General features: G+C 49.7%; 1 protein-coding gene across 1 annotated transcript in view; it reads left to right on the top strand.

Annotated features, from left to right (window-relative positions):
• The window catches only part of ace (angiotensin I converting enzyme (peptidyl-dipeptidase A) 1), a gene marked incomplete at both ends in the record, with an annotated part of 64,955 nt that extends 51,520 nt beyond the window's left edge, over positions 1–13,435 (top strand). Inside the window, 5 exons of the mRNA XM_080542558.1 lie at positions 7,607–7,751; positions 8,904–9,002; positions 9,451–9,573; positions 11,414–11,598; positions 13,218–13,435. Of these exons, the coding sequence (XP_080398684.1) occupies positions 7,607–7,751; positions 8,904–9,002; positions 9,451–9,573; positions 11,414–11,598; positions 13,218–13,435 (770 nt within the window). The remainder of the gene's footprint in view (positions 1–7,606; positions 7,752–8,903; positions 9,003–9,450; positions 9,574–11,413; positions 11,599–13,217) is intronic.
• Between the last annotated feature and the right edge of the window lie 11,239 nt (positions 13,436–24,674).

Raw genomic sequence — 24,674 nt, 5'->3', positions numbered from 1 at the left:
TTACACACAATGACCACTAGTTGGCGCGTCTTGTAAATTAGCCTGCCTCCTACACAGAAAAACTGCTTTATACTGGCTTATCCTGATGTGATTTTGAAAATGTAAGGATACTGGGTGGTAGAACGCACATATCTAGGAAAAGTCATGAAAGGAAGGTCCTGAAATTTGATCAAGGGCAAAGATATTAGTTGGTTTTTTTACTCACTTGGTCAAATGACCCCACCGACGGCTGTTCTAGTGTTAACTGTTATATTCTATTGTGAATAGCATAAAATGTCTGCTTTGCGAATGTATTGACTAGAGTATGTACAGTACAGTTCTATATCGTGGAGCTCCGCCCCATAGGGGAGCTCTGCTCCTATTGGTTTACCCGCTACCTAAAGTAGCCAATGACTGAATTTTTCAATGCCTGCGCCCGCCTGGGGTGCTATATAAAGGGGCGTACTTCGCTCCATCATTCTCCCAAAAAGTTCAGCACGGGTTTATATCTGAAGACTGAGAAGGACGACTACTAAGACTGGAGAACCCGCCAGACTTTTCCCTTCAAGATATGGATCGTCCGCCGCCTATGGAGAAGTTCCTCCGGGACGCCTGCCGCTGCGACTTCCAAGCAGCGGAGGACACTTTTCAGCGGAGGAGACTTTTCCCTTCAGCGATGGATCGTCCGCCGCCGACCACGAAGAAGTTCCTCCGGGACACCTGCCGCTGCGATTTCCTAGCAGCGGAGGACAAGCACGCGGCCCTGACATCACGCCGCCCTCACCCAGCTGAGTGGTCGGTGCCGGTGTCAGGGTCAGAAAGCTCTGATGAGAGCGAGCGGCAGGTAGAGGCTCACGAGCTCCCCGCCCTCGCCCCCCCATCACTCCACCACGACTTCCAGGGCCTCCTGGAAGCTGCGGCAGGCGTGTTAATTAATAATAATAATAACTAATTAAATTTATATAGCGCTTTTCCAAGGCTCAAAGACGCTGACAATATAGGATACACATGGGGAAACACAAAAACAACAAGTAACAACAACAAGTAACATGGAACACAGAGTCAGCGAACGGGGAGGGGGGGGGGGGGGGGGGGGTGGTGTAGAGTCCGGTGTTGATGTTGCTGGGAGCCTCGATGGATGTGGCGGCGGCAGCGGAGAATGCCTGCCTTGGTGGCAGCAGCAGCAGTGAGGCGATGGTTGTGGTTCAGTGAGTGTAGGTGAGACGAGAGAAGGGCAGGGGGAGGTGGGGGGCAGGTGAGATGGCCGGGAGTCCAGGGCAAGACGACAGGCAGTGAACCAGAGCGACAGCGCGGTGCCGCCGTTGCCGTTGTCATCAGTATTGCCAGCCTGGGGCCGAACCCGCGCGGCCGGCCAGCCTAGCCGTGCCATGCCAGCGACCAAATCGCGCAGCAGTGAGTGAAGGCTGGGAAGGACAGACACTCACCTGCGGAGATGGCAACCCCCGAGCCGGGGAGGGAGCGGTGGCTACCTCCCGGGACGAGGGTAGTAGCACGGCACGGCCAGGCCAGCGATGTCTGAGAGCGGCGCGCAGCGGGTCGGTCGGCAACACAGAGCCGGGGGACAGGAACGATGAGGCGGTGAGTACTGCAGTCCGGTAGTGAAGGCGGTGAGTACTGCAGTCCGGTAGTGAAGGCGGTGAGTATTGCAGTCCGGTAGTGAAGGCGGTGAGTACTGCAGTCCGGTAGTGAAGGCGGTGAGAGGCGGGAGATGGCGGGGGGGAAGGCAGCGGAGGTCGGCGGGACAGGATACAAAAAGGATAGGACAGGATACAAAAAGACAGGATACAAAAAGACAGGACAGGATACAAAAAGACAGGATACAAAAAGACAGGACAGGACCGGGAAACAGAAGCGCCAGTCACAACGCGGACGCCAGCGTGCTCTGAACCCGGAAAAACAACTACGGGAAACGCAACAGGACAAACAGGACGAGACAGGACAAGAAGTGTTGGCAATTCCCTGTCCCGCCTCCCCTCCCCAAACGGAGTCCTTCTGGGAGAAGGACCTGTTTTACGGGAAAAGGACGAAGCGACAGGACCAACCTCCTAACGCTGTCCTCCCGGGCTTAGATAAGTTTGTGGAGGACAAGTGGGGAGAACCACTCACAGGCAGGGCGCCAGTGAAGGCGTTCCTGCCCTTTACCAGAGTGGAGGGGCTCGCGGAAGGGATGACCGACGGCTCCCCGCCGCTCGAACCAGCGCTAGCCGCCTACTTGGTACTGGGGTCCAGCGCCTGGTCGGTGCCTAAAAAACCTATGCTGCCCAACCAGCGTGACAGGTTTAACGCCACCCTGGTAGACAAGAGCTATGCTCTCGGTGCGCAGGCGGCGGCAGCGGCGAATAACATCGCCGTGTTTAACGCCGCCATTGCGAAAATCACCACAGACCGACCCAACGGTCTGTCTGCAGCGGAGGCGGAGCTTCTGAGCAAGCTCAGTGCCGCGACGATGTACCTGGCCCAGGGCGTCGCGGTTTGTGGGGGTCGCCTGATGGCTAACGCGGTGGTGCAGCAACGACAGATGTGGCTGTCTCTCACCACCATGACCGGGGCGGACCGGATGGCCCTACTGAATGCTCCAATAGAGAGACAAGGGCTATTCGGTCCCGCCATGGACACCATGACGAAGCACCTGGCCGCGATGGAGGAGGCTAAGAAGCACCTTGCCAGCCACCTCCCCCTCCAGCGACCCTCCACCTCTTCTTCTTCCGCCGTGGTGACGACTAGACCGTCAACGGCTGCGAAACGGAGGTTTCGGCGTGATGCGGCACTGGCTCTACCTCTACCGACGGAGCCATGCCCCACTCGGCATCCCCAGCCCCCGCCGCTGACCACTGGGAGGGCCCGCTACGGCCCCCCACGGCAGCGTGGCCCGGTTTCACTGGCGGAGGGGTCGGTAATGACCCCACCACCGGTTTCCTCTTCATGGCTTCTACCTCATAAAGAGGCAAAAGAAGGAAAATCCCCACCTTACTTTTTCAGTAAAGGAGATTTTCCCATGTTATCTACCAGAGCGGAGACCCGCCTGCCTTGTCAGAGCGTGGTCCAATCGCTACCGGTTAGAAACAAAGCGGAGACTGGCCCAGCTTACCAGCGTGTGGCCAGCTCTCTGCCTAACAGACTTACCCCTATCACGACACGAAGCGGGTTAAACACCCCTGTCTGTAGCGGTATAGAGGGACCATTATCTACCAGAGCGGAGACCCGCCTGCCTTGTCGGAGCGTGGTCCAATCGCTACCGGTTAGAAACAAAGCGGAGACTGGCCCAGCTTACCAGCGTGTGGCCAGCTCTCTGCCTAACAGACTTACCCCTATCACGACACAAACAGGGTTAAACACCCCTGTCTGTAGCCGTATAGAGGGACCGTTATTTACATCAAAAACCCCTCCATGTCTATCAGGATCTGGCCCAGCTCATGAGCGTGCGGCCGGTTCTTTGATTATCAGGCATAATAAACCTGCGTCATTAAAGGGCATTGTTACACATAACAAACACTCTTTACAGACGGCAGCCCATCCCTTTCGAAATGACCCCACCTTGGGCTGTGCCACCTCCTCGGTGTGCAGCGGCGGCTGGGGTCATACAGAAATTCAAGCTTTTTCTGTCGACTGCACCACAACAGACGGCCCAGCCGCTGTCGTTGCGTTATGCAGAATGGCTAGAAGGGGCAGGTATTCTGTCGGGCTGGCTGGACAGGACATTGAGGAGGGGATATGCACTACAGTTCATTCAGCCTCCTCCGCCCTTCAGGGGCGTGAGAGAGACTGTTTTGTCCTGCCCGATAAAAACACGTGCGCTCCAGGAGGAGATTATGAATCTCCTAACAAAGGGCGCAGTGACAATGGTTCCGAGGGACCAGTGGGACATGGGGTGGTACTCCCCGTATTTCCTTGTCCCAAAGAAATCCGGAGGCATGAGACCCATACTAGATTTAAGGGTCCTCAACGAGAGAGTGGCGAAACGCCCCTTTCGTATGTTGACGACGAGGCGCCTCCTGTCTTGTATACAGAAGGGCGACTACGGAATCAGCATAAACCTGAGGGTCGCGTATTTCGTGTGCCAATCACAGAGAGGCACAGGAAATGTCTACGTTTTGCCTTCCAAGGGAAGGTTTACGAGTACACGCGCCTGCCCTTCGGGTACGCGCTTGCTCCTCGAACTTTCTCCAAATGCGTGCAGACAGCACTCGAACCACTGAGGCGAAACGGGATACGCATATTAGCATATCTCGACGACCTACTGGTCTTGGCCCAATGCCCAAATTGAGCCATTCGGGACGCAACCTCACTGGTGCAGCACCTCACTCAGCTGGGGTTGGCTGTCAACTGGACAAAGAGTGCTCCGTGGCCGGCTCAACAGTTTTCCTATCTAGGCATTCAGTTGGATACTGCCGAGATGAGGGCCAGTTTATCGGCACCACTGAGAGCGACACTGACGTCAGCTCTCCGGGTGTGTCGAGTGACTAATACAATCACCGCTCTGTCAAGGATGTCCTTACTAGGACTGATGTCTGCAGCCCATGTAGTGGTCCCCTTAGGCCTATTACACATGCGCAGACTGCAGAGGTGGTTCGCACGACTGCGACTGGTTCCAGTGAGACACCGTCGCAAGTTGATTGTAATACCGAGATCGGTCAAAACCGACCTGAGCTACTGGAGAGACCCGCGCGGAGTCGCCATGGGCAGACCGGCATCCCACTACCCAGTCTTCGCGGACGCGTCGTTGACTGGGTGGGGAGGAGCGTGTCAGGCAGGTTCGGTGGCAGGAAGATGGGGACCGTTAGAGACGCGTCACATCAACCTGCTGGAACTCGAGGCGGTGGAGTTAACGCTACTTCATTTTGCCCCGGTGTTAAAGGATCTGGACGTGTTAGTCAGATCCGACAACAGGACAACAGTAGCATACATCAATCGTCAAGTGGGAGTACGCTCGGCGTCACTTCTTCGCCTAGCGACAGATGTATGGCTGTGGGCTGTCACACACCTGAGTTCACTACAAGCTCTCCACATTCCACGTCTGCTCAACGAAGGAGCAGATCTGTTATCACGGGGAGGCCCGAGGGACGACGACTGGAGGTTAGCACCCTCCATTGTGTCTCTGATTTGGGCACGGTTCGGGCAAGCAGAAGTGGATCTGTTTGCGTCACGGACGAATGCGCAGTGTCGCCTTTGGTTCTCCCTGCGCGAACAGGACAACCCGCCATTGGGAGTCGATACATTCGCACACCACCCATGGCCGAGGGTTCTGTTATACGCGTTCCCACCCCTGACATCTATCCTCCCACTGTTGGCACGAGTGAGGTCAGAGAGGCTAGAGTTAATTCTTGTAGCCCCGGACCGTCCCGGAGCCCCGTGGTTTCCGGAACTGATGGAGATGTTGGTAGAGGGCCCATGGCCCATACCTCATCGACAAGATGCACTCTCTCAAGCCAGAGGCTTGGTGAGGGGGCCGCCTATGATGGGGGGCCCCCTCATGGCCTGGTTACTGAGAGGGATTTGTTAGAACGCAGGGGTCTGACAGACGCGGTCATTCAGACCATTCAGAGTGCGCGCGCGCAATCCACTGCAAAGGGATATGCGGCGCGCTGGCGAGTTTTACACAGTGGTGTGAGGGACAGGACGTTGACCCTGTCTGCTGTCGGGTCGAAACGTTCTTGTGCTTCTTACAGTCGCTGTTGACAAGGGATTGGCGGCGGGAACTATTAGAGTTTACGCGGCTGCCATCTCAGCTTGTCATGAGGGTTTTGCGACAACGACACTGTTCAGTCATTCGCTGGTTAAGCGTTTTGACTGAAGTGTGTAGGCTTAGACGCCCTCATAGGACTCTAATGCCAAAATGGGACCTGTCGATTGTGCTAGAGGCGCTGTGCGTGCCCCCATTCGAACCCATTGACACTGTGTCGTTGCGTTTTATTGTCTCTCAAGACGAGTCTACTCCTCGCCTTGACTACGGCTAAGCGAGTGAGTGATTTGTGCGCTCTCTCGTCACGGGCAGATTGTTTGATCATATCTGATGACGAAACAAAAGCTGTATTACGCCCTAACCCGGCTTTTATCCCTAAGGTTAATCGTGGGTTTAGGGTTCAGAGCTGTGCTCTGAGCGCCTTTTTTTCCTCCTCCTCACGACGGAGAGAGGGAGAGGCGTTTACATTGTCTATGTCCGGTGCGCGTTGGCACAATATGTGAAGCGCACGGCAGGACTGAGATCTTCTCCCCGGCTTCTGATCTGCTATGGCGGACAGAAAGCCGGGACACCACTCTCGAAGCAGAGGCTGTCCCATTGGATTTGTGAGGCTTTAGCCTCGCATACGAATCGAAGGGGCAGCCCGTGCCGACTGGCATTCGGGCTCATTCCACCAGGGGCATGGCCACATCAGTGGCCATTCTCAGGGGAGTGGGAGTGGAGGAGATATGTGAGGCGGCGTCTTGGTCGTCGCCATCACTTTTTGTACGGTATTACTTGAAAGATATTTCTTCCTCATCCTTTTCTCATTCTGTCCTCAGTTTTGCTGATGACTGATGTAGTGGGGAAGGCACTTGGATTACCCTGGTCATGGGGATTCTATTCAAGTGCTGTCAGGATGAATACGGATGTGCCTGGGGAGGGGACCCTCCTCCAGGACATGTTCCGTTAGATCAACAACCCTACGTGCTCACGTAAGGGTTAGGTCAGTGATATTCTTCCTCATCCTTTTCTCATTCTGTCCTCAGTTTTGCTGATGACTGATGTTGTGGGAAGGGCACTTGGATTACCCTGGTCATGGGGATTCTGTTCAAGTGCTGTCAGGATGAATACGGATGTGCCTGGGGAGGGGACCCTCCTCCAGGACATGTTCTGTTAGATCAACAACCCAACGTAAGGGTTAGGTAAGTGATATTTCTTCCTCATCCTTTTCTCATTCTGTCCTCAGTTTTGCTGATGACTGATGTAGTGGGGAAGGCACTTGGATTACCCTGGTTGGGGATTCTATTCAAGTGCTGTCAGGATGAATACGGATGTGCCTGGGGAGGGGACCCTCCTCCAGGACATGTTCCGTTAGATCTACAACCCTACGTGCTCACGTAAGGGCTAGATCAGTGGAGCAGACTCGGTGTGGGTTGGGCCAACTTTTGAAGGTTGTCTTGAACCAACATCAGTGGTCAGCTCCGGGTGCCGCTGAGATTGTTTTCGGACTAATAGTCTCAGTGGGGGTACATTTGGCCTCGCTCGCTCCGCCTAAACCAATAGGAGCAGAGCTCCCCTATGGGGCGGAGCTCCACGATATAGAACGATAGTTATGGAGATAGACTCCAGTTCTATGAGTGGAGCGGAGCCCCATAGGGCTGCTGGCCCACTTCGCCTTGTTCAAACCCGGCTGTTTTGTATGTTTGGAAGAATGATGGAGCGAAGTACGCCCCTTTATATAGCACCCCAGGCGGGCGCAGGCATTGAAAAATTCAGTCATTGGCTACTTTAGGTAGCGGGTAAACCAATAGGAGCAGAGCTCCCCTATGGGGCTCCGCTCCACTCATAGAACTGGAGTCTATCTCCATAACGATCGTACTGCTCGGTACACAGTACCACACCACACCAAAACCTAAATAACCCGTAATCCGTCTCCTCGCACAGAGAGCGAGATCAACTTCCTGATGAGCATCGCCCTGGACAAGATCGCCTTCCTGCCGTTCGGCTACCTGATGGACCAGTGGCGCTGGAAGGTGTTCGACGGACGCATACCTGAGGGCGAGTACAACAAGGAGTGGTGGAACCTCAGGTAGAACATTCAGATATGTAAAGTGCTTTCATAAATAAAATGTATTATTATTATTATTATTATTATTATTATTATTATTATTATTATTATTATTATTATTATTATAGAACACCTGGAACACCTGGAACTAGGGATGAATGACCCCTAATGCTCTCTGTCTGTCTGTCTGTGTCTGTCTCTCTGTCTGTGTCTGTCTGTCTCTCTCTCTGTCTGTCTGTGTCTGTCTGTCTGTTTGTCTGTCTCTCTGTCTGGCTGTCTGTCTGTCTGTGTCTGTCTGTCTGTTTGTCTGTCTCTCTGTCTGTCTGTCTGCCTGTCTGCCTGTCTGTCTGTGTTTCTCTGTCTGTCTGCCTGTCTATCTGTCTGTCTGTCTGTGTCTCTCTGTCTGTCTGTCTGTCTGTGCCTGTCTGCCTGTCTGTCTGTCTCTCTATTTGTCTGTGTCTCACTGTCTGCGTATCTCTGTCTCTCTCTCTCTCTCTCCCCCCCTCTCTCTCTCTCTCTCTCTCTCCCCCCCTCTCTCTCTCTCTCTCTCTCTCTCTCTCTCTCTCTCTCTCTCTCTCTCTCTCCTTCCAATCCGAATGATATACTAGTATATACTACACAAGTATACGACTATACGCATACCTTAATCAAGCGCAGTACTAATATTTTAAGGTACACTCTTTTATACAGTTTTACACCTGTAGCCTACCTACCTGTCTGATATGAGTAGCTGGCCTGTACTGAGCTGTACTGAGCTGTATTGACCAGTACTGACCTGTACTGACCTGTACTGACCTATACGGACCTGTACTGACCTGTACTGAGCTGTACTGAGCTGTACTGACCTGTACTGACCTGTACTGACCTGTACTGAGCTGTACTGACCTGTACTGAGCTGTACTGACCTGTACTGATCTGTACTGACCTGTACTGACCTGTACTGACCTGTACTGGCCTATACTGACCTATACTGACCTGTACTGACCTGTACTGACCTGTACTGACATATACTGACATATACTGACCTGTACTGACCTGTACTGAGCTGTACTGACCTGTACTGACCTGTACTGACCTGTACTGACCTGTACTGACCTGTACTGACCTGTACTAACCTGTACTGACCTGTACTGATCTGTACTGAGCTGGACTGTGCTCACCTGTCTCTTTCAGGATGAAGTACCAGGGGCTGTGCCCACCTGTCTCCCGTACAGAGGAAGACTTTGACCCTGGCGCCAAGTTCCACATCCCAGCTAACGTTCCCTATGTCAGGTACTACAGCAGCTAACGTTCCCTATGTCAGATAACAGCTAACAGCTAACATTCCCTATGTCAGGTACTACAACAGCTAACGTTCCCTATGTCAGGTACTACAGCAGCTAACGTTCCCTATGTCAGGTACTACAGCAGCTAACGTTCCCTATGTCAGGTACTACAGCAGCTAACACTCCTTATGTCAGCTAACAGCTAACAGCTAACACTCCCTATGTCAGCTAACAGCTAACTGCTAACATACTCACCCGATCCTTTGCCTTGCAGTATTTTGGCTTGACTAGTGAGTTTGTGTTTTGATTCTCAACAACAGCGAAACGTAGTTCCGTGTTAGGGTTAGAAGTCTGAAAAATAACATTTTGATTGGTTGCTTGCATGCGGACCAGAATGATCAGACTGGGTCACGTGTTTGTCAGTGAGGTGAGTTCCATGTCCTCTCTCTGCTCAGGTACTTTGTGAGCTTCATCATCCAGTTCCAGTTCCACCAGGCTCTGTGTAAGGCTGCAGGCCACACCGGCTCCCTGCACACCTGTGACATCTACCAGTCGAAGGAAGCTGGGAAACTCCTGGGGTCAGTAGTGCACCTGGACAAGCACCCACACACCTGGTCACCCACACACCTGGTCACCCACACACCTGGTCACCCACACACCTGGTCACCCACACACCTGATCACCCACACACCTGGTCACCCACACACCTGGTCACCCACACACCTGGTCACCCACACACCTGGTCACCCACACACCTGGTCACCCACACACCTGGTCACCCACACACCTGGTCACCCACACACCTGGTCACCCACACACCTGGTCACCCACACACCTGGTCACCCACACACCTGGTCACCCACACACCTGGTCACCCACACACCTGGTCACCCACACACCTGGTCACCCACACACCTGGTCACCCACACACCTGGTCACCCACACACCTGGTCACCCACACACCTGGTCACCCACACACCTGATCACCCACACACCTGGTCACCCACACACCTGGTCACCCACACACCTGGTCACCCACACACCTGGACACCCACACACCTGGTCACCCACACACCTGGTCACCCACACACCTGGTCACCCACACACCTGGTCACCCACACACCTGGTCACCCACACACCTGATCACCCACACACCTGGACAAGCACCAAGTTCATCGTTCTACATTTACATTTACATTGACTATCTCTCATGAAGGTTGTCTGCTGTTCTCCAGAGACAGGTCTCTAGCCAGCACACGTAATAGATCAAACAAGTTCAACGCAGAACCTTCTAGAGACGGCCAAGCCTCGTCAGCAGGATAGCGATCCTGGGGCCGGTTGCATAAAGATATACCCAGTCTGAGACTTAGATCTGACTTTAATAAAGAAGATAGACCCAGTCTTAGACTTAGATCTGACTTTAATAAAGATAGACCCAGTCTTAGACTTAGATCTGACTTTAATAAAGATAGACCCAGTCTTAGACTTAGATCTCACTTTAATAAAGATAGACTCAGTCTTAGACTTAGATCTCACTTTAATAAAGATAGACCCAGTCTTAGACTTAGATCTCACTTTAATAAAGATAGACTCAGTCTTAGACTTAGATCTCACTTTAATAAAGATAGACCCAGTCTCAGACTTAAATCTCACTTTAACGAATGGTGGACCGATGATTCTCATGCTTAGTATTCAAATGTATTGATTGTAAGTCGCTTTGGAATAAGGCGTCTGCTAAATGCCAAAAATGTAAATGTAAAATGTAATAAAGATAGACCTAGTCTTAGACTTAGATCTCACTTTGAGTCAGTCTTGCTATAGCCTAAACTCTAAAATGTTCCTGTTGCATAAAGCTAGCCTATGAGTGACTAAAGTAAGACTGACTTTAGACTAGCCTGTCACGCAATGCATTCTGGGTAAAATAAGACACTTGACAGAACAGCTACACTTAGAGGCGGAAGATCTGAGAGATCAACTCCCTTTTCTTCTGCTGAAAACGTATGTATATTGGAGGAATATAACGTGGAGAAAAGTATACTGCTTAGCAGTTTTAAGCAGTTAAGTAGTTTTAAGCAGTGAAGTAGTTTACCACGCTGGAGTTACAGTGTTAGCTAGCTACTAGCCCTGACTCGTTCCCATAGCAACACAGCTTCGCCAGGGGGGAAGGTGGCTAACTTTCTAACCTCAAAATAAGTCAGTCTGATTTAGTCTGGTCTAACCTGAGAATATAAAACTAGTCTAAGACTTAGACCAGTCTTAATCTATCTTTATGCAACTGATCTCTCTCTGTCTCTCTCTGTCTGTCCTGTCTCTCTCTCTCTCTCTCTCTCTCTCTCTCTCTCTCTCTCTCTCTCTCTCTCTCTCTCTCTCTCTCTCTCTCTCTCTCTCTCTCTCTCTCTCTCTCTCTTCTCTCTCCAGTGATGTGATGAAGCTGGGTTTCAGCAAGCCGTGGCCCGAGGCCATGACCCTGATCACCGGCCAGCCAGACATGTCGGCCCTGCCCCTGGTGGAGTACTTCAAGCCCCTGTCCGACTGGCTGGAGAAGGTCAACGCCGACAACCAGGAGGTCCGCGGCTGGCCCGAATACGACTGGAAACCGCCAAGTAAGTCTGGCGACGACCGCCCTGCATCATTAGGGCCCTGTCTAACTGCTGAAATTGAATGGAACATTGAACGGTGATTCCATGGAACGGTATAAAAGCATTCAAATGCTAAACTTGCCCGGCAAAGCTCCTTAACAACTTGTGATGATGTGAGCATATTTACGGCATCACCATTTGTAAACGTGGAACAAAGCACGGGTCGTTTCCTTTCAAGGGATTAGCCTGACTCCCACGTTGACATGGCTGGTTGTTGACTTGACTGTGCAATTTGTCTTCCTTTTAAATTAGGTTTCTTGACTTAAGCCCAATTTATACTTCTGCGTAAAATCTACGTCGTAGGCTCACGCGCACCTCTCCAAAAATGTAACTACGCGGCACACCTACGCAGACCGTAAGAACTGTGATTGGTCCGCTTGGTAGCACATGATTCCGACATGATTCCGACTCTCTCGTAGGCCTAAATGCGGAAGCCATGACCGAAATGTCATTTACTTTTTCTGTAATTAGAAATCATCATTAGAAGTCATTTCAATGCATTATAGATATTTTCTTTACAACAAGCATAACAAAAAGAAAATCGCTATTATGCCGCTATGAGTACACCGACCAACGCAGAACTATAAATTGGGAGAGCCCTTGCGTAGGCTACGGCGTAGCCGTAAATTGGGCTTTAGTATTGAGCTTAATATTGACGGCCCTTTTCCCAATACGAGGCGCTCTTAGAATGTAGGAGAGCGAAGTTCCACAGTTCCAAGGTTGATAATAACGCTGAGTGAGTGAATCCTTCAGCAGAGAGACAGTCTCTCTGGAGAAGCCTTGGGTTGAATCAGAAGCATTGATTGAGTCTTGTCCTCCTGTGACTCCCTGAGGTGAAATCAGTCCAACCCATGATTGGTTCTTGCTGAAAGGACGTTGTGAGATTAGATACAGCTAGAATCCTGTTAGTTCCACGCTAGAGACACAACTAGAGGTGGAGGAGGAGGAGGACAGAGAGATTGAAAGAGGAAGAGAAGATGATGAAAGAGGGAGAAATAGAAGGAGGTGGGTGAAGAGGAATGTCAGTGTACAAAGATGAAACTGATAAGTAAGTTGGGGAACATGTGCGTGCCATGTACAACTGTGTGTTCCTGCTGTGTGTGTTCCTGCTGTGTGTGTTCTGGGGCAAGCTGTCCTGAAAAGTGCACTGATATTAGAGCACATTGAAATTAAATTGTATTAAATCGAATTATGGGAGGCTAATGAGGGGTGTGTGGTGGTTACGCTGCAACCTGATTTGCGTCACTCACCTCTGTATGTGTCTGTGTGTGTGTGTGTGTGTGTGTGTGTCTGTGTGTGTGTGTGTGCGTGCGCGTGTCTGTGTGCGTGTGTCTGTGTGTCTGTGTCTGTGTGTGTGTGTGTGTGTCTGTGTCTGTGTGTGCGTGTGTCTGTGTCTGTGTCTGTGTGTGTGTCTGTGTCTGTGTGTGTGTCTGTGTGTGTGTGTGTGTGTATGCGTGCGCGTGTCTGTGTGCTTGTGTCTGTGTGTGCGTGCGCGTGTCTGTGTGTGTGTGTCTGTGTCTGTGTGTGCGTGTGTGTGTGTGTGTGTGCAACAGGTGGTGACGCAGCACCAGTGGACCCGACAGTGGACCCGACAGTGGACCCTAAAGAGGTGAAGGTGGACTTCCTGGGTATGAGCCTGGAGAGCGCGGCGGCGGTGGCGGGTCAGTGGGTGCTGCTGGCCCTGGGCGTGGTGCTGCTGGCGGCCACCATCGGACTGGGCTACAAGTACAAGACCTCCAGGAAACGGATGGACCGCTCCCCCTCCCAGACAGAGCTGAAAGGCATCGGCAACACCAACTGAGCCGCCGGACCGGACCTGGGTCACAATACGGAACGGGCTTGAGTATCACGGACCCAGATTAAAACCCTAGTCCTGGGGTCTCATTTATAGAAAGTACTCGGATCACATTTTGATCTTACCCGTGTCGTACGTAGAAAACCACGTCAACGTAGTGATTTATACAATTTCAACGTGAGTCAATTTGACCGTGGAAACGATCGTAGCTCTACGTCGAGTATTGACCTTGCGTACGCACATTACCTACTGGTTATGCAGAGTTATTACAGGCATGTGAGCCGCACTGCCTACTGTAATTCATGCAAGTGGCTCGTAATAAAATGAACGATGTTGTTATCAGCCGAGAAAATGAGTTTAATTCAAGATTTAAAAGGAACTGATGTTTATGATTGTATTTCAGTCTTCCTTTATATCCCTCCGGAGCTGTCTATCTCCCCTTCAACATCATGCCTAGTGCGTTCCACAACGGACCTTGCCCGGCCACGCGCTAAATTATACTGGATTTTCTCCGGTGTCTGGGGGTTCGCAAAGGGAGTTAGCCATATAAGAATAAGACCACCTGATAAGAATAAGACTATTACAGTATAGGCAGCACTCGAGTTGAGGGGGGATGGCATCCCCCCAGAAATAAAAACAGTCAAAATCGTCCCCCTCTTTCGTCCCCCTCTTTCCATACATCATTTTATCAATGAACGTGGTATTACTGCTATTTCAAGGTGCGAGGGGGGCACGCACACATGTAATGACATTTTTACCAAGTTACTGACACTGAAATCACTGACGAGGGGATGCTAAAATTGTCCTCATATGATAAAATCCACCACCTCCCCTGATTTTCTTTTACAACTTGAGTACTGAGTATAAGCATTTGCCTGGTTAGTTGTCATGATCAAACGTTACAAATGCAACTTACCGAGAAGCCACCCTTCTCTGCCCTCTCCCGCTTCCAGACGAACGCCTACCCCTATAATAGCACTCATTCACCTGCGTTCATTTTACCTGCGTTGGTATTTATAGAAGGAAGCACGTACGCAACTTTAAACCATCGCAGCCCGTTTTATAAATAATGCTTACGTCCGTTTAGATAAATGTGCTTACGTGAAAGTCAAAGATGACGTTCAAGTACTTTTTTTATAAATGAGGCCCCTGGTCTGATCACCAAGAACATGATGTTAGATGTCTTGTAGTCCAGAAGAGGGATTAATCTGTGTCCAAATGAATGCCCTGATTATGTCAGATCACATGAGAGTATTGTAATTGAAGGTGTGTGTCCTTTTGGGACTATTCCATTGCACCAGGCACACCTGATATAGCACAGATCAGGTGTTTGACTTCTGTATGTGACCCAGGTCTCCACAGACCAAAGGCAACCCCCATAGATATATGTATCACTAGAGAAGGGACTGGCTTATGTCCAATTCATTACACTTGGCTGATCTAGTGTTGTACCTCTATGGCCGACAGCAGCGTCTGTGTGGACTGTACAGATCTACCACGTCCATTTTGTCCATCTTTTGGTCTGCTTTCCCCCTACTTTGAATGTCTTGTATATTTATTGTATAAATTCAGAGTCAAAATAATTTTGACTATGCAAAAAAAAACAAGCTAACAGTTTTGTAATTTATTTGTAATATTTGAATGGGGAAAAAGAAATGTTTCGATTTGATTGTTTGTAAAGTCTTAATTGTGTATGCATTTTTGAATATTAGATTTTATTGGTGAATACTTTGCCTTTCTAGAATAAAGAGAGAGAAATGTGAAAATGTCTCTGTTTTCATTGGTCAAAGGGATTCTAGTATTTTTTTTATGATAACCTTCCATCATATTGACTTGTATTAAAGGTCCAGTATGTTGATTTGAACGTTCTAGTCTTTTGGTCCTCATGTCGGCAATCAATCAAAATGTTCTGACTTTTGTTTTGAAACATGGAACTACGGGAATACGAATCACAACACAAACTCGCTAGTCGAGCCAAAATACTGCAACACAATGGATTGGGTGAGTAATCCCCACTGCTCCTAGTTAACTAGAACACTACACTTTACATTGTTAGCAGGCTCACAAAACAAGCTGTGTTGACTAGCGACGTGTCGTTGATTTTCCAGGACCAAATGATCAGACTGTCACAGAGTACTAAATTACCAGACTGTGTCACAGAGTACTAAATGATCAGACTGTGTCACAGAGTACTAAATGATCAGACTGTGTCACAGAGTACTAAATGATCAGACTGTGTCACAGAGTACTAAATGATCAGACTGTGTCACAGAGTACTAAATTACCAGACTGTGTCACAGAGTACTAAATGATCAGACTGTGTCACAGAGTACTAAATGACCAGACTGTATCACAGAGTACTAAATGATCAGACTGTCACAGAGTACTAAATGATCAGGAGAAACCAGTGGCGATCAAGGAATGACATCACATGATGAAGAACATTCAATGAAGTCCGCTGTCTTGGTCCAAACATAGCGCTTTACGTATCTAGTTTACGTTTGTTTACAAGGATATGCTAGGCTGCACATACTTGCCACTATCTGAAAACACAGAATGCATCTTCAGTGTGGCCAAAAAGAGGGCAGCAAAACTCAAAACTACCTTTAACAACAAGACAACTAGTCGTAGCCTACAGTACAGTGGTAGAAGACATAACGAGTCAGTTCTTTTAAAACTGTTTAATTACATTAAAACAGCGCAGTAGAAAAGGAAAACAACACTTAACAGAGAGGAGTTTGTGCCACATCCTCTGTAGCCCCACCCCTCCACCTCCTGTACAGCCCCACTCCTCCACATCCTCTGTAGCCCCACCCCTCGACATACTGTGTAGCCCCACCCCTCCACATACTGTGTAGCCCCACCCCTCCACATACTGTGTAGCCCCACCCCTCCACCTCCTGTACAGCCCCACCCCTCCACCTCCTGTACAGCCCCACCCCTCCACATACTGTGTAGCCCCACCCCTCCACCTCCTGTACAGCCCCACCCCTCCACATACTGTGTAGCCCCACCCCTCCACATACTGTGTAGCCCCACCCCCCCACCTCCTGTACAGCCCCACCCCTCCACATCTACAGCCCCACCCCTCCACATCCTCTGTAGCCCCACCCCCCCACCTCCTGTACAGCCCCACCCCTCCACATCCTCTGTAGCCCCACCCCTCGACATACTGTGTAGCCCCACCCCTCCACATACTGTGTAGCCCCACCCCTCCACATACTGTGTAGCCCCACCCCCCCACCTCCTGTACAGCCCCACCCCTCCACATACTGTGTAGCCCCACCCCTCCACATACTGTGTAGCCCCACCCCTCTACATACTGTGTAGCCCCACCCCTCCACATACTGTGTAGCCCCACCCATCCACATACTGTGTAGCCCCACCCATCCACCTCCTGTACAGCCCCACCCCTCCACATACTGTGTAGCCCCACCCCTCCACATACTGTGTAGCCCCACCCATCCACCTCCTGTACAGCCCCACCCCTCCACAGACTGTGTAGCCCCACCCCCCCACCTCCTGTACAGCCCCACCCCTCCACATACTGTGTAGCCCCACCCATCCACCTCCAGAGCCTAAACCAACCCAATCTCAGTCAATAGCCCCATTGTCCCCAACACAGATGACTGGATAGCATGGCTCAGCAGAATAACTCTCCTGTCTCAGTTAACAGTGGCTGCCGTCCAATACCCACACTAGAACACACCTCCACAACTGTGCTTTTCATCCTACGGCTGCTGTTCGTAAATTCACTCTGGAAAATCTGATCAGCTCTCATGGAATGCTCTCTTGTCCAATCAAATGACGTGGTCCCTTTATGACGTTGAGCCCAGTGTGCGCTCCGGCACTCTCAGAGCGAATTTACGAACACAGCCTAAAGTGGTGTGCTTGTGTGAACGTTGGGAAAGCTAGTGGAAGGGTTACACAACAGTCTGGGCGTGTTGCATCTTGGGAGTGTTGCATCTTGGGAGTGTTGCATCTTGGGTAAGGTTACAGGTGGACCACAATGAGGAGACAGGATATGGTGCGTTCCAAAATGTACCGTCTGAGGCGACCATGTTCACATCAAACCATATGAATGAAGAACAACCGTAAGGACCAAGAAAAAAACACACAGAAATAAACAAAGGTGAAATGATAAGATCTCAAAATCAGGATAAAGTTACAGTAACACAGCCATTCTCACTCACACACACCAAGAGAACAGACACAGTGACTGCAGAGAATTACAGTTGTCACAATCTATGTCACAATCACCACCTACTGGGCTGTGTTCGTAAATTCGCTCTGGAAATCTGATCAGCACTCATGGAATGCTCACTTGTGCAATCAAATGACTTTGGTCCCTTTATGACGTTGAACCCAGTGTGCGCTCCGGCTTCTCTCAGAGCGAATTGACGAACGCAGCCACACTGTGTACATGTATCTGCAAGCCAACATTGTTACCATGCATTCTGATGCCAGACCACAACACCTACAGATCTAGTCCAGTGTTACGACTCCCCCTACAGGACAACAATGGTATTACCCTACCGGTAGCAACCACTGTAGTAACCACACAGTGTAATAAATAAAATGTAGCCAACATCTAATAGTACGTCTCTTGTCAGCCTGTTCAGAATTCAAGTTGTTCCTTTAACCCTACAATCTGACCGTGCCTATTTCCAAAGATGTGCTGTACTAACAAAACCTGACGTTAGAATTATAAGGTTCTATCTCAATTTTTGGCAAAATTGAGTTTTTTACATAATGTGATGCATTAGGTGTTTATTAATGCCTGTGTGGTGTTATTTTAATGTTGACATTTTTGAGTTAGTAATTCATAAAATACAAAGGTTCCATCTCACAAAACATAATGGAATGTAAAAACTTTGACACTCAATATCTCTGAACTACCCTAAACGGAGATAGAACCTTATCATTCTAAACGGAGATAGAACCTTATCATTCTAAACGGAGATAGAACCTTATCATTCTAAGCTCACGAAAAGACAAACGGACTCCTCCTCACTACTGGGGTGGGTTTGGGGTCATTTGAGAGGTGGATCGCAACTGCAGGTTGGCGGGCTTAGTCAAATGTACCCTGTTACGTTAGGGTTAGGGTGTGTTCAACTGTCAAACAACGCATTCAATGAATACCCCGTTAACATGACAGGGACAACGTTGGATTATCTTTGAGATTTGGAGACGGCAGTGCAGACAGATGTCTCGTTGCTTGGCCTGGCGTGAAAAACGGCATACTGCCTCAACAGACACGGTGGTCAGTACTGAAGTGGTTCAGTCATAACACCTGACCCTACAGGTCTATAGTCTACAGCTCCTTGGTCAGGGAATGATGATCGATCAGGTGTCACACCGTTCAACGTGGTCTCCTAAACTACTACTGTAGGTATGTACCAGCATGACAGCATGACCTTTGACCTGATACTGTACCCAATGACTGGGAGGAAAGAAGAGGGACATTTGATGTGTACACATCATTTCGACAGACTCATTGTAATCACCTGATTCGAAAAAACAAGAAACATGTCAGACACAAATTAAAACTCTGCTCGGGAACTTGCAAATACATCATAATGTGGAACAAAAATATACATGCTAGTCTTGTTCTTTTCCCCCATACATAGACGTACACCAGTAGGAAAATAAATCAATTTACAACCAAACTGGGATTCTTAAAGATACACCTCTTTTCAACGTACTGTACAACACTGCTCTCATTAAAATACTTTACACATGGAGATCTCTGAAACAAACCATTTGGCATATTGCACTAAAAACAATAAAACATATTTTTGAAATTAAATCTAAACCGAGAGACAGAAACAATGGGAAAAATTCCAGAATCAAAGCGGTATTCACAATTGGTTCATGTGATCATCATGTGACATGTGACATCACAGGAAAAACCCCCCATATTAAGTCTTCTCATAACCCGTGCTCCAGAGACTCAGCAGGGGTCAGAGTTCAGGGGGTTCAGGGTTCAAGGGGTTCAGTAGTAATAAGGTTGCATCTCTGTCCAGTTGGTGATCCAGTACTTCTTGTTGGGATCTTCGGGCTGGAAGCCCATGTTGAACTGGTACCGCTCCTCCTTGCGTATCTTCACTCCGTGATACTTGGGCATGAGTCTGTAGTAGATAGAACGCTTGAAGAAGCCCAGCTGTTGGCAGAATGAACACACATCAAAATGGCATTAAGGTCGTAATGTCGTCATCAGATACCGTGGCTAGATTCACCTCAGACAAAATGTTAGTTGTGGGTGATGTCATTAGTTGTGGACACACCTGCTGGCTAAAACCCGAGGGAATTAAGAAAGAAAGAGTTCAGTTAGAAGAGTTAAGAGAGAGGTTAGGCGAGACGACGCAAACATCGCGAAGAAAGAACGACAGAGTGAGGAGAGACACATCATAATCATCCAAACACACTTTAAAAGGAGGAGCTGTGGATAGACGATGATGGTGTATAGATATACTTATGATGGTGGTGTATATATATATATATATATGGACACAGTCCGTTGGAGAAGACAGGAGAAGGGATGATAGTCATTAGTTCTCACCCTGAACATGAGGAAAGGAAAAGACCAAAGCCAGTTAGAAGTGACAGGAGCCTAGGAGACAGTCAAGCCTAGGAGACAGTCAAGCCTAGGAGACAGACAAGCCTAGGAGACAGACAAGCCTAGGAGACAGTCGAGCCTAGGAGACAGACAAGCCTAGGAGACAGTCGAGCCTAGGAGACAGACAAGCCTAGGAGACAGTCAAAGCACATTCCAGACAGCTGTGTTCATAGCAGGTTGAGACCAGTGTGTCTGTCAGTTGGGTTGGGACAGTGGGGATAGAGGGGAGGGGAGGGGGGATTACCCAGGCGCCCCCCCCCCGCTCCCACAACCTAGGGGGGGTCTCAGTAGTCCTCTGTCAGCCTCTCTGTCTCAGACGGCTGGATCTTCATCTCTGCCTTCTGGTCCTTGGCCTCGTACATCTCCCTCCTACTGGCTCTCCTGAAGAAGCCACACTGGGGGGGGGGGGGGGGGGGTGGAGGAGGGAGGAGGGGGGAGGGGGGGGCGGAGGTTAGACTGGCGCTACTATTGACTTGAATGGGTCGGCAACAACACAGCTGTGATGAAAAAACACTCACACGTGGATAAGATTGTTTTGAAGTGATGCTTGGGGTTTAAAACAACACCCCTGCAAGTACACAGTGTCTGGCAGACGGCTGCTCTCCTAGAAGTCCTACACACACATTCATCTGCTCTCCTAGAAGTCCTACACACACATTCATCTGCTCTCCTAGAAGTCCTACACACACATTCATCTGCTCTTCTAGAAGTCCTACACACACATTCATCTGCTCTCCTAGAAGTCCTACACACACATTCATCTGCTCTCCTAGAAGTCCTACACACACATTCATCTGCTCTTCTAGAAGTCCTACACACACATTCAGAGTTTTTCCTGCAAAGAGAATTATCAGGCGGCCGTCTCAGTCATATTTTTAGCCTCCTCCTCCAGCTCTCCACAAAACTCTGACGGTAGTATGATGTAGTCTGACTCTGACGGTAGTATTTCCTACCAGCGTTGCTTCATTTATAACTGCAGTTGCAGCGTTGCACCACCGTGGTGGAGGGGGCGCTGTTTCCCCCCTACTACCCCTGCAGCTGGTCAGATAACGTGGTGGAGGGTTGTTTATCCTATCGTTTCACACATAGGTTGGTTGACTTTGTTTATATTTAATTTGATCTTCCCTGTCTTTGCCGCTCATGTATTGGATGTCAGTGGCGAACTCAGGCTGTTTGAAGGGCAGGGGGGGGGCGAAAATTAAAAAAGGGCATCTACTGCACAACATGGGACCCCATGAGTGCACATGGTCAAGTTTAGACCATTGGAAGGGCAGGCAATAGGGCACATCCTCAAATGTTGCCACTCAAAAGGGCACTTTAGTGTGACGTTTTTCAACTGTGGGAGCACATGGTCAAGTTTAGACCATTGGAGGGGCACCAATAGGGCATGTCCTCTCATTTTCGCCACTCAAAAGGGCACTTAAGACAGACGTTTTTCAACCGTGGGGGCACCAGGAGGGGCGGTCGCCCCCCCTGCCCCCCCCTTGAGTCCGCCAGTGTTGTATGCATTGTTTTGTGTTGACCCGGTGGTGTATTTCTGTCTATATGTCTGGTTTGATTCTTGCCGGGGGCCCTCTTGGCCAGATCATCCTTGTAAATGAGAATTTGTTCTCAATTGATTTTATCTGGTCAAATAAAGGTCAAAATAAAAATAAAAGCTAGACGATAACATGGTGGCAGTATTGTTAAGTTAGCTTTCGTGTTTGCTAGCGAAATAGCTTGCTAGCTACCATGGTGAGTGTGCACGTAAAGGCAACACAGGGAACCAGTCGGCCTAGGCCTAACCCTGGCCTAACCCTGACCCTGGCCTAACCCTGGCCTAACCCTGGCCTTGCTTCGACGTTGTACCCTACCGTTTATGTGTCCATTGACTTCATCGTACGAACTGTAGATGAAAACTACATGGCTTTAATGGCATGTTCAACTACCCTGTAACAGGGCCACATTTAGCTTTTATGTAAAGAGAATAATTCTTTATTTTGTATTTAATAATAATAATAATAATAATAACCTTTATTTGTATAGCACTTTTCCTGCAAACGTTGCAGCTCAAAGTGCTTTAATCATTATATAATCATAATTTAATTATTTAGTAATTTAAAGGCAATCTTAAAAAGATGGGTGTTTAGTCTTGACTGCAGCCCCCCAAATCTCTTCTTTTGTACATGTGGTACACAGAGAAAACCAGCGTCAGAAGACCTGAGAGCTCTATTGGGCTGATATGCTAGCAGAAGGTCTGAACATGTTCTGGTGCTGTGCCAGTGAGAGCTTTATAAACAAGCAGAAGGATCTTGAAATCTATTCTGAACTTAACAGGAAGCCAGTATAGAGTCTCGAAAATAGGAGTTATATGAACTTTTCTGCTTGTTTTGGTTAAAACTCTCGCTGCTGCACTTCATTTCATATTTCATTGTATGAACAGGGTACCTTTATTTGTATGTGTCGACACAAAAGAGGACAAGAGCACATCCTTGTGTGTTGACGTTGACTGCTCCAGGAGAATCAGAGACAGTACAGGATGCCTGAGAGGCTTATATCCCATTATATTCTGAATGGTCATCTGGTGTGAATATTGGGTTTTCCTTTACATGATGCAGAAAAAGCACAAAGTGGTGCATATCAGTTCACCAGAATGCAAGAAAGAAATGAATAGTTTGACAGTCGTTTAAGGCCCCGCTTCGTGGGTCCCCTCCATGTCAAACGCCTCTGGTACCACCTCCGCCTCTTTCTGACCGAAAAACCCTCTCATCCAACCAAACACCTGCAAAAAGCATCCAGTCTATCACGATCAGGGCAGTTCTGGAATATAATAATAGCATGTTCTAGAATGTTCTCTCACCTTCCACAGAACGAGACTGATGATGCCCAGCAACAACACTCCTGCTACCACGGCCACGATGATGATCCACATGGGAACCTCGTACGGGTCTCCTCTCCCAGCTCAGGGTCTATGGTCACTATGAACTGATGGATGGAGGGAGGGAGGGAGAGGGGAAGAGAGGGAGCGAGAGAGAGAGAGAGGGTGAGAGAGAGGGAGGGAGAGGGAGAGAGAGAGGGTGAGAGAGAGGGAGGAGAGGAGAGGGAGAGAGAGAGAGAGAGGTGGAGAGGAGAATGGATATTAAGCAATTTCAAGATACATTATAATCCTGATCACCTCTGTCTGACATAAAATCATCATCATCATCATCATCACCATCATCTTCATCATCATCATCATTATCACCATCATTATCATCATCATCATCATCACCATCACCACCATCACCATCATCATCGTCACCACTGACCTCTCTGGTCTCACTTTCCATCTTGATGGTGGGTGTGTCTGTGATCAGCTTCAGCGTGGCTTGACCTCTGACCTGGACCCTCAGAGCATTGGCATAGTCCTGTCAAAGACAAAGAGACTCCGTTGAATGCAACTTCATCTGACTGTTTTGGCCCTAGTGTGTTGCCGTAGCCAGTGACGCCTGCCTCTCACCTCCAGCATGGTGCTGTTCCACACGCGGGACCTGACTATGATCTCTGCGGATTGAGACATGTTGACCAGAGGGCAGGTGAACGTCACGCAACGCGCTGTTCTCTTGGAGCACTCCTTTACGAGAGAGAGAGAGAGAGAGAGAGAGAGAGAGAGAGAGAGAGAGAGAGAGAGGGAGGGAGAGAGAGAGAGGGAGAGAGAGAGGGAGGGAGGACAACAGTTAATAAACACAGTGATCAGGACTAGAGGAATAGAATCCAGTGTTTTCACAAAAGGGTCATCCTAACCAATCCTAGTCCTAACCCTGGCCTAACCCTGGCCTAACCCTGGCCTAACCCTAACCGTGAAGGCACTCCTGACCCAATATTGTTGGACTTCAAACCAATGCGAAAGCAGAAGCAACAGTGGAAAAATAAGTCCCATTTCTCCTCTCCTCTCCTCCTCCCCTTTCCTCCTCTCTCCTCCCCTCCTCTCTTCTCTCCTTCCTTCTTCTCTCCTTCCTTCTCCTCTCCTCCCTTCCCTCTCCTCTCCTTCCCTCCCCTTCCTTCCCCTCTCCTGCCCTCTCCTCCCTTCTTCTCTCCTCCCCTCCCCTCTCCTCTCCTCTCCTCCCCTCCCCTCTCCTCCCCTCCCCCCCTCCCCTCTCCTCCCCTCCCCTCTCCTCTCATCTCCTCTCCTCTCCTCCCCTCTCCTCCCCCTCCCCTCTCCTCCCCTCCCCTCTCCTCTCCTCTCCTCCCCTCTCCCTCTCTTCTCCTCTCCTCTCCTCCCCTCCCCTCTCCCCCCCCTCCCCCCCCCTCCTCACCAGTAGGTAGGTCTCTTTGCGTGGTGTGAGCAGCGTGATTGCAGCCTGGGGTGTGATGACCTGAGGCTCCGGGATATCCTCCTCCGCCTGGCGCCTCGCCCGCCTGAGAGGAGAGGGCTCTGACAGCTGGGGAGGGAGGGGGGGAGGGGCAGGGGGAGAGAGAGAGGGAGAGAGAGAGGTGGAAGAGGGAAGAAGGGAGAGGAGAGAGAGAGAGAAAGAGGGGAAAAAGAGAGAGGAGAGGTGGGGGAGGTGAAAGAGGGAAGAAGAGAGAGAGAAAGAGAGGAGAGGTGGACGAGGGGAAAGAGAGAGAGAGAGAGAGAGCGAGAGAGAGAGAGAGGGAGAGAGAGAGGTG

Source organism: Nansenia antarctica (assembly GCF_963989245.1).
Source record: "Nansenia antarctica genome assembly, chromosome: 11".
Lineage (NCBI taxonomy): Eukaryota > Metazoa > Chordata > Actinopteri > Argentiniformes > Microstomatidae > Nansenia > Nansenia antarctica.
This window is presented reverse-complemented; position numbering and strand designations above follow the sequence as displayed.